The sequence below is a fragment of the Garra rufa genome, chromosome 14 (assembly GCF_049309525.1).
Source record: "Garra rufa chromosome 14, GarRuf1.0, whole genome shotgun sequence".
NCBI classification, from domain to species: domain Eukaryota; kingdom Metazoa; phylum Chordata; class Actinopteri; order Cypriniformes; family Cyprinidae; genus Garra; species Garra rufa.
In genome coordinates, this window is record NC_133374.1 from 23,402,348 (window position 1) to 23,416,782 (window position 14,435).

The window sequence follows — 14,435 nt, forward strand, 5'->3', positions numbered from 1 at the left end:
CATTTGATTATGTTTCTAAATTTAAATGTTTAATGTTTTCTAATTTTTTTCTAAACTGTTAATCATTTTCAAACATTTAAATGTAGGGTTAACATTACAGTAGTACTCAACACTGATTGCTGCCAGACTTTCAAAATCCTTTAAAAGATTCTAATAATTTAATTTTAGAGCACAGCCACCATAAAATCAGACTTTAACACCTCTTTTTACTTTGATATCATTTTGAGGTTAAATATTAATTTTAAATTCGTAACAAGATGTAGTTTAATAGCTATGATACTATTTTTGAAATCAAATCTTTAATGCATCTAACAATGCCTTGAAAACAATTAAATGTAAAAAATGAAGCAAACACATAAACCCAAAAAGGAAATAAAACAGTTATCAAATAAACGTTTGTACTATTCTGTGTCTCAAACTTCTGAATCATTGGTGTCTCATTTTTGAGTAGTCAGCGCTTTGGAAAGAAATCAGAAATTCTTTTAAATCATCTTAAAACACTGTATGATGAACATTAATGACCACTGTAGGTCCTCCAGATATAGAATATTTGAACTGACTTTTTCCTCACAAATGTGAGTTTACATCTCGCAGTTCTAGCCTTTTTCTCAGAAGTTTGAGACATGAACTCGAAACTCTGAAGTCAAAATTGTGAGATTTAACCTTTTAACTCACAATAGCAAGTTTATATCATGTAATTCTAACTTTACTGAGTTTAAATCTCACAATTCTTTGTAACTCGCAAATTTGAGTTTCATGAGTTCCCTCTTACAGATAATGAACTGAGCGCAAGGTTGTGCGTATTTGGCGTGCTGTTCGCGAGAGGGCCTTGAGCTCGGTAGTCATTCCCGAGCCCGGGGCCCTCCACCGCCCAGGGGGAGGGGTCCGAGCTCAGCACTGGCCTGAACCCTATAAGCGCTCCCCCCCTATGGGCTGAAGGTGAGGAGACGGGGTGGAGGAGGGGCATTGACAAGACAAGAGATGATGAAGGTAGGATTGTTGTGTTATTTATAGGGATTTTTCCTTTGCTGATTGGTTAGGGAGAGAGATTGCTAAGGGTGAATTGGCCGTGTTAATTATCTGTGCAAGCTCCTCCCGAAACTTTGCTGCGGCATAAGGGGAATAAGCGGGGGGCTCCGGCGGGAGCGGGCATTGCTGCGCATAAGGGGAATAAGCGGGGAGCTCCGGCGGGAGCGGGCGTTGCTGCACATAAGGGGAATAAGCGGGGAGCTCCGGCGGGAGCGGGCATTGTTGCGCATAAGGGGAATAAGCGGGGAGCTCCGGCGGGAGCGGGCATTGTTGCGCATAAGGGGAATAAGCGGGGAGCTCCGGCGGGAGCGGGCGTTGTTGCACATAAGGGGAATAAGCGGGGAGCTCCGGCGGGAGCGGGCATTGTTGCGCATAAGGGGAATAAGCGGGGAGCTCCGGCGGGAGCGGGCGTTGTTGCGCATAAGGGGAATAAGCGGGGGGCTCCGGCGGGAGCGGGCATTGCTGCGAATTAGGGGAATAAGCGGGGAGCTCCGGCGGGAGCGGGCGTTGCTGCGCATAAGGGGAATAAGCGGGGAGCTACGGCGGGAGCAGGCATTGCTGCACATAAGGGGAATAAGCAGGGGGCTCCAGCGGGAGCAAACACTGTTGCTGCAGTCTGGGAAGTAGGCTAGGGGCTCCTGCGGGAACTGGCACTGCGATGCGCGGAAGAGGGCTAGAGACGTCTGCGGAAGCAGGCCCTGCTGCGGCAGAGGGAGGTTATAAATGGAGGCTATGGCGGGAGCGAACACTGTTGCTGCAGTGTGGGAAGAAGGCTAGGGGCTCCTGCGGGAGCTGGCACTGCGGTGCGGGGAAGAGGACTAGAGGCTTTCTTTTTATTTAAATGGCTGGATGGGCGACTGGAGGTTAAAGATGTAAACAAAATGGCCTGTCTTTGACTGGTCTGTTTTGCTTTGGTTGGGTGGTGGCTGGGTTAAAGCTTAATGGCGAGCTCAGAGCATCTGAGGAAGCCAAAGAAACCCAGGATAAACATGGCATCTAGCGTATGGGCGGTGTGGATGGATTGGTAGCCTTTGCGGAGGATGGGGAAGCGGTTGGATAATATATTTTTAGTGTTATAGGTTGGCGGGTGTCTGGGCGAGTGGGGTGGGTTTTTGTATACCTTTAATGAGTAGGGCAGTCTGGGAATTGGTAATTTGGGCGTGATTTTATTTTGTTTTTTTAAAGGTGCTGAGATAGGAGATGAAGGAGGTAATGGCTAGTGGGGAGAAGTCGGGAAACAATAGCTTGTAAGCTACGTGAAATGTTTTAAAACACTTCCATGCTGTTAAGTAAGACTGGAGGGTTCTGGGGGAAACAATTAGGAGAATGGAATTGAGGGAAGCTTTGAGGAGAGGTCTCAAGGGGTGGTTCATGGGAATATCAGTTCTGAATAGGAAGGTACTGGGGTCGGGAGCGGGTCTGCCTCTGGCGCCAAGGATCTGAATTTCTGGAAAGAAAAAGGAGAAAGAGAGTCAGCTATTTGATTTTTGGACCCAGGAATGTGTTTTGCAGTGATAATAAATTAGAGTGGGGGAAAGGGAGCGGCCTTTGTTGACGCAGTGCACGGTAGCTTCGTTGTCGCAATGGACAAGGGATTCTAGTGGCGGACCATTCTTTACCCCATAAAGCTGGTCCTCTAGGGCGTGGGCGGAGGATGTGAGCGAGAAGATGGGAGATGAAGGGGCGGCCTTGGGGGATGATGCACATTGCAAAATTTAAATGGCCTAAAACGGATAAAAGCTTGCGTTTGGAACAGTAGAGAGGCCTGGAATTTTTTTTTTTTTTTTTTGGGAATCCTGTTCCTGGATCCTGTTGTCACTAAAGGTTTGTCATGCTTGAGGTCCGACAGTGAGGATGTCAAAAACACTTACACCACTGCTCTGCTCACCTACACTTTCAGTCTGGCTGGAGACACAGACACTCGACAGCACCTTTTCAAGAAACTAGAAGATGTTGTCTTTTCAGATGGTGAGAGATTTGTTTCAGATGACTTTCTGTTGTCTTTTATGGCTGTGCTGTTGTTGTTGTTGTTGTTGTTGTTGTTGTTGTTGTTTTTTGTCCTGCTAATTGAGTTGTCTCTTCTGTCGTTGTGTCCTAAAGGGTCTCGTCTCCACTGGTCTCAGTCTGGATCTGCTGATGACTCCGATTCTCTGTCAGTGGAGATCAGCTCATATGTGCTTTCAATCCACATAGAGATCGTCTCAGGTTACTCATGTAACCATGGTTCCCTGAAGGGAACGAGTCGCTGCGTTGAAACGCTATGGGAACGCCTTCAGCGTGAGCACGTCCTGAATCATTCATGGACCTTCAGAAGGTACCCCACCTCGGGGTACAGAATAGCTTTGGCCATGCCAGGTGCAAAGTCTAAATAAGGAAGGGGCCACTGTGAGGGCCTGAAGGTCCCCAACCCTCTTGAGGGAGGTAATAGCCAGCAGAAAGGAAGTTTTCAAAGTGAGAAGACGGTCAGAGACCTCTTCTAAAGGCTCAAAGGGAGGCTTACAGAGTGCCTCAAGCACCACAGGCCGGAAAACAAATAACACGTTCTAATAAAATAAGGCTAGACACTAAAGGGACACAGTTAGCTTTTTGCTAGTACTAGCCTGTTACATTGCGGTACATAAGATTTCACCTACCACATAAACAGGATGATGGCAAATGATGATCACCGCTGACAGCATCTAAACTTGTCAAATGTGCTTACACAGAGCATGTGCAATGCAAAGCTCAAAAGCGAAAGTAAATTGTGATTTGAGCTCCATAATTAAATATAAATTTTCCTCCATGTGTTTCATTCCTGCTGTGAAAGCTATTGAAATGAGCAGAGCTCATCATTATTATTCATGCATGAACCTTACAAATAAGGCAATAACAGACCATTTCATTCTAGGGTTGAAAATGGACTTGTAAAACCGTTTCTGGAGAATTTTTGCCCTTTCTTATGCCATATACCTTCTATGTAGATATCAGAGAACATTTTAAAATATTGTATCAATGCATTCAATTGCACCTTTAATGTAGCCACTGTCGGTAGCTGTGTGTCATCTACATCAGTGCAGCGATCTCAAATACAGTCCTCCAGAGCTCACTTTTAAGGAGCTGATGAACTGCATCAGGTGTGTTAACAAAAAGAGACGTGCAAAATAGGCATCATTGAGTGGTGGCGCTATGTGCTTTTTAAAAACATTTTAATATATTTTAACATCAGAGTATCAGCTCGGAATATACACTAATTTTACTAGAAACACTGGAGACCAGAAATGCAAATCATACTTCCGGTTAAGAGTCAGGCGTGACTTCCGCGTTCAAGAAAAACGTCTACGTGTTGCTTTTTGCTTTCACTTTCGCTTTCGAAATGGATCACGCTCAGTAACTTGTTTGGAGGTAGGGGGTTTTAATTCTCACTTGAACACTTGGGCCAAATGATACAGTAAATACGTCGTGTAAGTAGAAGTGGTCAAGTGCAAAGACTGCAAGTGTGAGTATTAGACAAGCAAGCCCATTGTTTAAAATTTAAGTGACTCCCGTAATTCGCGGAAACAAAGTAGGGAATAGGTTTCTAACGCTTCTGTAGGATGATTGGAGGAGGCAGTTGGAGCGCTTCCCATAAGTGTGAGTCTTATTTTCCAAGACTTGTTTCGTATGTTTTTCTGTCTCTGTAGTTTAAGGCTAGTGAACAACAGCTCAATGACAGTTTTTGCAGGACTCGCGGGCTGAAACGATTCTTCTGTCCTGTATAGTCGCTCTTTATTATGCTTGTGAATGAGTTCTGGGTTTGGAAAGGGCTTGTTGTAGCCTTAGTCCTCTGCTGTATTAACGGAGAAACCTCAAAACCGTAAGTTACTTTTTGTGTACCTAATGATGCAGAATGTCGTTTTTATGTTGCCAGCGCCTGAATTATAAGTGCAAACGTAGCCCTCATTTTAATATTTAAATCACACCTAATATAAATATATTTTTTTACATTTAAGAAATAAGTAATCCACTATATTCCTAGTAGTACACTACTCCAAACTCCATGTAACTAGAAACACATTATACTAACTCTAAACAGCACATGTTTGTTACATTAAGATAATAAGAAGTTTATCTTTTTACAAATCTACCTTTTTGTTACCTTTTGGTACATGCATTTTAATACATTTATAAATGTTTCATCTACATTTATAAAGAACGGCAAGTACTGTTACTCCCATGTACTGTAATTTCCTTACAGATCTTTCCTGGTGACATTTCCTGCAGTGATCGAGTCAGGATCTGACGCCAAACTGTGTGCAAGTCTTCTCAAGCCCAATGAAAGCCTTGTCATGAACATTTGTCTGGTTCATGGTGACCAGAGCACTTTACTGCTACAGGAGAAAGCTGAGGAAGAGTTTCACCGCTGCTTCAACTTTCAGGTTTGCAAAACAAGAAATGTGCATTCACATATCATTGAATATTTTAAGGTTTGTTTAAATAACATGTGACTCCACAGACGCCTCAGGTAGAAGCAGAATCAGTGCAGACAATGAAGGTGGAACTTCAGGGGAAGAACTTCAAGATGACCGAAGAGAGAAAAGTCATGTTCAGACGTTACAATCCTTTGACTTTTATCCAGACTGATAAACCCATCTATATTCCAGGACAGACAGGTGTGCAAGGCAAATTCATATGTAAATGTTTTGCATAAAGAGTCTCATCACTCATTTCTCTTTTTTTTTTTTTTTTTCTTTTTTTTTTACAGTGTTTTTTAGAGTCATCACCATGGATGCCGGTTTTGTGCCTCTTGATCAGATGGTTAGCCTTTTCTGTTTTTTTTTTTTACACAAACAATAAACAAAATGTGTCTTAATAGCTAATATGTACTGACTTTCTATAAACTGAAATGTAATGAACTTCTTATCTTCTTGCAGTACAGTATGGTAGTGGTGGAGGTAAGAACTGGCTCCTTTATGCTTGATATACAACAATTTAACTTTAACATGTACTATATGTGACCCTGGAGTGGACCACAAAACCAGTCATAAGGGTACATTTTTTCAACTTTTTATACATCAAGCTGAATAAATGAGCTTTCCATTGATGTATGGTTTGTTAGGATAGGGCAATATTTGGCCGAGATACAACTATTTAAAAAAGTGGAATCTGAGAGCTCAAAAAAATCTAAATATTGAGAAATTTGAAATTTAAAAATGTCCAAATTAAGTTCTTAGCATATATATGCATTATATTACTAATCAAAAATTATGTTCTGATTTATTTACGGTAGAAAATATCTTCATGGAACATGATCATTACTTAATATCCTAATGATTTTTGGCATAAATTGTATGTATTTTTGTTTTATTGCTACAAATATACCCATATTACTTAAGATTGGTTTTGTGGTCCAGCATCACAAATGTGCAATGCTGAGTCACTCTCATGTTTTTCTTATTATTTATTCTTATTAGGACAGTCAAGCTAACCGGATTGGCCAGTGGACAAATATTTCCTCAACAAAGTGGATATTGCAGCTTTCTCATGAGTTGAACCCAGAGGCCCGTCAAGGCATGTACAATCTTAAGGCTTTTATTGGTGAAAGGATGATCACTCATGATTTTGAAGTGAAAAAGTATGGTAAGTCCAAGTATTGTGTCACACTTAGAGACCAATTTCAGCAAGAGTGTTATCTCAGGTTTATTTGCTGCCTCTTTTTGTGCTGCTAATTAGTTTTGCCCAAGTTCGAGGTCAATATAAAAGCACCACAGACACAAAGCATTGGTGACGAGGAAATGAAAATTGAGGTTTGTGGAAAGTGAGTGACCTTTTTTCTTTCTTCTTATTTCTTTTTACAAAGTTTAATTTTCTGCTGCTGTCTGTTTATGACTTATTACTTGCTTGTAAAAACTTCCAGGTACACATACGGCCAACCTGTACCTGGTAATGCATGGGTGGAAGTATGCTGTCGTGGTATTGAATATTTTCATATGCCTGATGCTATTTGTCCGTGTTTGAACAAAACTGTTCAGGTGAGTGAGTGCACTGAATTGCATTAAAGCACTTGTTCTTAGGTTTTTTAATTTTGTAAGACTTTTTTAATGTTCTTCTCTTAGATGAATGAGACTGGTTGTGCTTCCTATATCTTTAATACAACAGCATTTCTGAACCCCAGATTTGAGAATTTTCTGCAGTATTCTCTTGAAGTTAAAGCAAATGTCACTGAAGAGGGAACAGGTGAGCTATTGCATTGTTATGCTTTAGTGTTTTTCAGTTTTATGGAGTTCAAATGTTTACACATTTTTATTTCTCCCAGACACAGTCCTGACAAAATCTGAAACCATATCTATAACATATGAAATTGGGAAGGTCACGTTTGCTGACCTCCCTAATTTGTTTGAACATGGATCAGTTATAGAAGGAAAGGTAAGTGAAATTTAAATTAAATAAATAAATAAATAGCATGACTACTTATTTTCTTCATCTTTTCTCCTCAGATCAAAGTTGCCCATTTTAATGGCACACCGGTTCATAGCAAAGCAGTTTATCTGTTGGAAGGTCACAGATGGTCGTCTAGACTGCTCCAGCATCTTACTACAGACAGTAACGGACTGGCCACCTTCACCCTTAATACAGCTAGTCTTCCTAACAGTGATATTCATCTGATGGTGGGATTTAAGTTCAATATTGACAAAAAAATATGAAATTAAAAGCTTTATTCCATTAGAAACACTTTTCCTTCATTTTGATCCAGGCAAGTGTAACCTCAGTGGTTCACTATGGCTACAATACTCCATATTTTACTACGGATGAAAAAACAGTTCGACTTCTCCAGCCCGCCACTCCACACACCCCAACATTAAGTGAACTGATTATAGAGAATATTGAGCAACCGTTAAAGTGTGATACTGAGTTTACAGTGAGCATCAAGTATTATTTTGTTGGAGAGACTGTTGAAGACTTCAAAACTGACATTGTCTATATGGTGAGAACATGTGCAGTATGGACATTTTTACACTGATGACTGCATTGTTTATTAACTAGCTGCATTGGTCAGTTTGTCATCAGAGTGTCATCTGTCTGTCTCAGGTCTTGTCCAGAGGAGTGATCGCTCGTCATGGATTTGAAAAGGTTGAAGTGAAGTCTTCAAATGGCACAGTGTCGTTCATACTGTCTGTTCATGCAGATCTGGCTCCTGCAGTGCAGATTCTGGCCTACTGTGTTCTGCCCAGTGAAAATGTTGTTGCTCGTAGCACAACATTTAACACTGAAAAGTGTTTTGAAAACAAGGTATGCTCAAAACCTTTCAAGCTTCATTTACATATCAGTTCTAAAATTACTCATCCTTCCGTTGCCGTCACAGGTTTCTCTGCAGTTTTCTCCTGCTAAAGCAGTTCCTGGTGAGAAAAACACTCTTCAGCTCTCAGCTCAGCCTGGTTCACTGTGTGGCCTCAGTGCTGTAGATCAGAGCGTCCTGATCATGGAGCCAGGAAAGCGTCTGGATACTGACAAGGTGTAGAAGTACTGTTGTACTACATTTTGAAACTTTTATTATAGTTTTTTATAATAACCTAATTAAACTGCTAAAGCTATTTTCTTGGCCACCTTCCTACATTACCTACGTATTGTTTTTAACCTGGGTCACCACCACAGATATTCAACCTGCTGCCAGTGCAAATGGTGTCAGATTATCCTTATGATGAGCAGGAGTGTCTACATGTGAGATCCTATCGAGCTGTACTGACAGACAACACTTATGAATCCTTAGAGGTAGGAAGATGGTCAGTTTTGTAAGGAGTGGGAAAAACCTTTTAGAGTTTTGCCTTAGTGAAAGTAATCGGTTACTGGTTATTCACTTTTGCATATGTTATTGTTTGACAGCGCGTGGGCCTGAAAATGGCAACAAATTTGGCTGTTCGACCTCAGTGTTTGTCATACAGACACAATGAGTATGATTCTGGATCTATGGAAAGTATGGCCTTTTTTCGCTTTTCTTTTTTTCTATTTTCCCAAAAGTAGAATTAAATATAAATATTTTGGTGTTAGGAGTATTGAAAGAGATAAGATAATTAAATTCTGGTTTGATCATATAATCATCATTTGTGTGTGTGTGTGTGTGTGTGTGTGTGTGTGTGTGTGTGTGTGTGTGTGTATGTGTGTGTACCTGGTATTCATCACGACATTTGGTCCCCACAAGGATAGGAATACCAGTAGATTTTGACCTTGTGGGGACATTTCTCAGGTCCCCATGAGGAAACAGGCTTATAAATCATGCACAATGAGTTTTTTTGATGAAGTAAAAGTGTGCACAATCTCCTGTGAGGGCTAGGTTTAGGTGTAGGGTAGGTGTAGGGCCATAGAAAGTACGGTTTGTACGGTATAAAAACCATTACGCTTATGGAATGTCCCCATAAAACATGTAAACCCAACATGTGTGTGTGTGTGTGTGTGTGTGTGTGTGTGTGTGTGTGTGTGTGTGTGTGTGTGTGTGTGTGTGTGTGTGTGTGTTTTGACCATGTTCAGTTATGACAAAGTATACATGAATTAAGTATTCAATGAGAAGCTTGTCATATTCTAAAAATAGACATTACATAGAGCAATATCTTAGACTTGTGTGCTCTTTTCTTTGTTTTAAGTGATGTATTTCGACAGTGAACCTATGTTTATGGCCATGAGTGAATCACTAACAGGAAGTGCTCACTTGGTCGAAGTTAATTCTCCTTCTGAAGTGACCATTCGGACTGTTTTTCCAGAAACATGGATCTGGCAGCTTGCTGAAGTGGGGTTTGTAAAGATAACTCAGCATAGGCTTTTTGTGTTCATGTTCACAATCTATAGGTGCCATCATTATCCATTTTTTAAAACAGGGACTCTGGATCAGCTCAGGTTCCTTTCACGGTTCCTGACACCATCACCTCTTGGGAGACGGAGGCCTTCTGTCTGTCCTCCATAGGTCTGGGTCTGGCTCCTCCTGCTCAGCTGACAGTTTTCCAGCCCTTCTTTCTGGAGCTCTCTCTGCCTTACTCCATCATCCGTGGGGAGATCTTTGAGCTGAAGGCCACTGTCTTCAACTATCTGTCCAAGTGCATCATGGTGAGTCTTCAGATTCAGTTTTATCCTGTCATATCAAATATGCCACTAATCATGTGTTTGACTGACAGGTTAAAGTGACTCCAGCTCCTTCCTCAGACTACACTCTCAAAGCCTCCTCTGATGATCAGTATTCATCCTGTCTGTGTGCTAATGGAAGAAAAACCTTTAAATGGATCCTCACTCCTTCTGTTCTTGGTGAGTTTTCCCGTCTGAATCATTGTTTCTTAGTCTCTTGTATCTTCATGTACATGTCTTGTGTTGTAGGAGTCTTGAATATTACAGTCAGTGCAGAGGCAGAGGCATCTCAGACTGTGTGTGACAATGAGATTGTGAGCGTGCCAGAGAGAGGACGCATTGACACAGTCACACGAAGTCTGCTTGTACAGGTCAGCGCACATCAAACGGCTCTCAGACGTCATTTATCCATGATCCTAATGCTGCTTATGTCAGTATGATGTGTTGATGTTATTGTTTTTTGCTGCAGGCTGAAGGAACGGAAAAGACAGAGACCTACAGCTGGTTACTGTGTCCAAAGGGTTTGTCTGCAGACAATATTTGGCATCATAGTGTTTCTCTGCTGATCACTGATAGTTTCTCTGCTGAAACTGTGTTTCTGTCTTTGTGGTTTATAGGTGACAGTCTCTCAGAGGAAGTAGATCTGACTCTTCCTAAAGATGTGATAGAGGCATCAACCAGATCATCTGTTTCAGTCATTGGTAACATTTACATACACAAGCAGAAATTAGGAGTTTGTGTTTGTGTTTCTAAAATGAACTGATTTTTTTTGTGTTTGGTTTGTAGGAGACATATTGGGTCGTGCACTGAGGAATCTTCACGGATTATTACAGATGCCATATGGCTGTGGAGAACAAAACATGGCTGTTCTTTCTCCCAATATTTACATTCTGCAGTATCTGGAAAACACAGAGCAGCTCACCTCAGCCATTCGAGAGAGAGCCACTGACTTCCTTAAGAGTGGTGAGAGAAATCATTGAGGTCAAGAAAATACTGAGAAAATAAATCAAGACACCTTTGACTTTAGACACACTTGATCAACCTAAACGTTTAATCATTGTGAAACTCAGGATACCAGAGACAACTGAACTACAGACATAACAGTGGTGCATACAGCACATTTGGACACGGTGACGAGAATACATGGTAAAGATTTGAAACTTTTCACTCACGTTTTTTAGTTAAAAAAGTTCAAATAGCAAACAGATAAATGGTATTTAGTCTCAATAAGTTGAAGTTCAAGTGATACAACTAATGACATAAATTAAATTTTAAAACACCAGGTTGACTGCCTTTGTCCTGAGGTCCTTTGGCAAAGCACAGAAATACATATTTATTGATCCACAAATTATTCAGAGTGCAAAGGAATGGTTAATAAGCAGACGGGATTCAGACGGCTGTTTTATTCAACAGGGAAGACTGTTCAACAACAGAATGAAGGTGTGCTATTTGTCACTAAACATTATCATAGAAACAGTGCTTATCTATTACAAAAATAATTTACTACATGTTCCTCTAATATATATTCCAGGGTGGAGTAAATGATAAAGTGACCATTACTGCCTACATTACTGCATCATTGCTTGAACTGGAAACTCCTGTGACAGTAAGTTCATCTACAGGAAACGCAGTATAAACTCATAGAAAAATGATGCTCACTTACATCATTGTTTTTTTCAGGATCCTGTCATCTTTAAAGGTTTGTCATACTTGAGGTCCGTCATTGAGGATGTCAAAAACACTTACACCACTGCTCTGCTCGCCTACACTTTCAGTCTGGCTAGAGACACGGACACTCGACAGCAGCTTTTCAAGAAACTGGAAGATGTTGCTATTTCAGATGGTAAGAGATTTGTTTCTGATGACTTTCTGTTGTCTTTTATGACTGTACTGTTGTTTTTGTTAAGCTTGTTGAGTTACTGGTGTCTCTTTTGTCCATGTGTCCTAAAGGGTCTCATCTCCACTGGTTTCAGTCTGTATCTGATGATGACTCTGATTCTCTGTCAGTGGAGATCAGCTCATATGTGCTGCTAGCTGTTCTCACTACAGGTTCAGTCACTACAGCTGATCTGGGTTTTGCTAACAGGATTGTCAGCTGGCTTGTGAAGCAGCAGAATGCCTATGGAGGATTCTCCTCCACACAGGTGACTCAAACTACTCAAATCAAACACATGATTGCTGAATGATGGGTAAAAGTCACATCACTGAACACATTTATTTCTCAGGATACAGTGGTGGCTCTTCAGGCTCTGTCTTTGTACGCCACCAAAGTGTTCAGCTCTGACGGCTCCAGCACAGTGACTGTACAGTCAGCAGGAGACACTCACCACTTTGATGTCAATCAGGACAACAAGTTACTGTATCAGGAGAAGCAGCTGCAGAACGTTCCAGCCAAATACAGCATTGAAGTGAAGGGCTCAACCTGTGTGTCTGTGCAGGTCTGTGCTGTTTACTGGTGCTTTATATTGCCCTGCATTAATTTTGCTCTCGTTCTGATTTGTACTGTTTGCTCTGTCACAGATCACCTTGTTGTACAACATCCCAACACCACTTCAGACTATCAAAACATTGGGTGTTGAAGTTAGGGTTACAGGAGATTGTCTCACATCTGCTGGTCAAAGTCTCATGATGAACTTTACTGTCACGTAAGTAGTTTTATTTTTATTTTAAGGTCACGTCTTTCTTTCTTAAAAAGGAGTGCTGTTAGAGGCACATGTAAATCAATTATATTGAGAACAAACATTTTTTAGCTTACCTTTTTTTCTTACAGATACAATGGGACCCAAGCAAGTACTAACATGGTCATAGCAGATATTAAACTCCTGTCAGGATTCACAGCAGACACATCAATGGTTAGTTTAGGTATTTTAATTGACATGTAAAGTGCCATTTCTGCTAGTATAACTTGTTCTGAAAACCTTCCAGCTTGGAAGTCCACCGCATACATACGCGCCACTTGTGGAGCGGGTTGACTCTGAAGCCAATCGTGTCATTGTGTATTTAAAAGAGGTGAGAGAATGGTAACAATCATAGATTGAGACTGTATTTTTATACTCAAGTCAATGCTCTTTGATTCTTGCAGGTGCCAAAAAATATTCCAATGAGCTACAGGCTACAACTAAAACAAGGTTTTCATGTGAGAGGTCTAAGACCAGCTGTGATCAGAGTTTATGACTACTATCAGACAAGTACGGTTGTATCCAACCTTATGATTCTGAAATTTCTTATACTAGTTGATTTCACTGTTTAACAAACCACTAAATTCATTTCCTTTCCTGATTAAGGTGACCAGTCTGAGATTGCATACTCCTCCCCCTGCACTTGAGTGTCTGTCTTCAGAGCCGTTTGTACAACACTGTATGCTAATCTCAAAATCCTCTTTCATTCTATCTTTGCCATTCATGTTTTCTGCATATTTTTGTGGTGTTAAATGATTAAATGCACTTTTACAGGTATGATACAGTGTCTTTGTATTTGATTGCACAATTGATTTGATTGCACATGGATAGTGGCTATTAGTAAAACTGCTCTAATAGAGAAGTAGCACATCAGGTAGTGAAAATATTGACCAAAAAAAATCAGGAGGTTTAATACCTCGTCTGAAGGGCGCTCCTTTTTACAGGGTCCGGTTTTCTGCGTCATTTTACTAGGATTTTTGGACCCAAACAGTACATGACAGGGAATGAGCAACCCCTGCTGGCCAGCTGAAAACTACCTTCAGCAGCAAGCTAGTTTTTCACAAAAGGTCTGAGGTGAGACAGACCCTTGAGCAAGGAGTAGATGAGACTCAAAAACATGATGTTACTGATTTATCATGCAGCTCAAAGCATTATTGGTAGAATCTCTTGTCAATCTGTTCTGATTCGTCAACACAGTTTTACTGATGATTTATAAACATAAAACACAGTATAGAGAGGTTGAGTGAATATGGCCTGGACTGTATGGATGAGACTAATTGTGTCACTGTAGAAGGACAGAGTTCCTGCACTGTGATCCACATACACTCCTATTCTACTGCTGAGGGGTCTTACAGAGAGATTAGTCTGTATGTTATTGTGTAAGAATGAATAACAGGAGGGAGAGCAGCACAAACACCAGGACTGAGCATTACGTCCAAGTAAATACCCAAAAACCCCTCCCTTCTTGCTGATGCTATTATATGATACTGATATAGACACAGCAATCCCACTCCACTCCAGTAACAGCATCCATACGTACTCTCTCTACAAAACACCTGAGGCCATTGATCAAATCTGTCTGATGATAAGGATACGACTGTGGCAGTAATCACTCTGTGGCTCTCAGACAGACAGAGATGTTTAAATACTGTGTTCGGGTCCAGA

At 40.9% G+C, this 14,435-nt stretch overlaps 1 protein-coding gene across 4 annotated transcripts; it reads left to right on the forward strand.

The window, feature by feature from the left end:
* Positions 1–3,194: 3,194 nt before the first annotated feature.
* Positions 3,195–13,547, forward strand: LOC141284229 (alpha-2-macroglobulin-like). 4 transcript variants are annotated; one of them, XM_073817229.1, is made up of 34 exons: positions 3,195–4,638; positions 4,721–4,861; positions 5,243–5,423; positions 5,501–5,657; positions 5,750–5,802; positions 5,919–5,939; positions 6,459–6,624; positions 6,718–6,802; positions 6,902–7,016; positions 7,101–7,221; positions 7,301–7,410; positions 7,482–7,652; positions 7,739–7,969; positions 8,074–8,274; positions 8,348–8,497; positions 8,638–8,754; positions 8,866–8,956; positions 9,621–9,768; positions 9,852–10,077; positions 10,146–10,272; positions 10,342–10,463; positions 10,562–10,793; positions 10,879–11,055; positions 11,163–11,238; positions 11,376–11,532; positions 11,624–11,698; positions 11,773–11,935; positions 12,043–12,236; positions 12,318–12,530; positions 12,613–12,737; positions 12,863–12,944; positions 13,018–13,101; positions 13,175–13,280; positions 13,377–13,547. In XM_073817229.1, the coding sequence occupies exons 2-34, from the start codon at positions 4,779–4,781 to the stop codon at positions 13,415–13,417; spliced, it is 4,401 nt and encodes a 1,466-aa protein (XP_073673330.1). In that variant the 5' UTR covers positions 3,195–4,638; positions 4,721–4,778; the 3' UTR covers positions 13,418–13,547. The 4 variants fall into 4 exon arrangements, with proteins under 4 accessions (XP_073673330.1, XP_073673329.1, XP_073673328.1 ...); XM_073817228.1 differs by having other exon boundaries at positions 4,730–4,861; XM_073817230.1 differs by having other exon boundaries at positions 3,196–4,861; positions 10,562–10,613; positions 10,710–10,793.
* Positions 13,548–14,435: the final 888 nt, after the last annotated feature.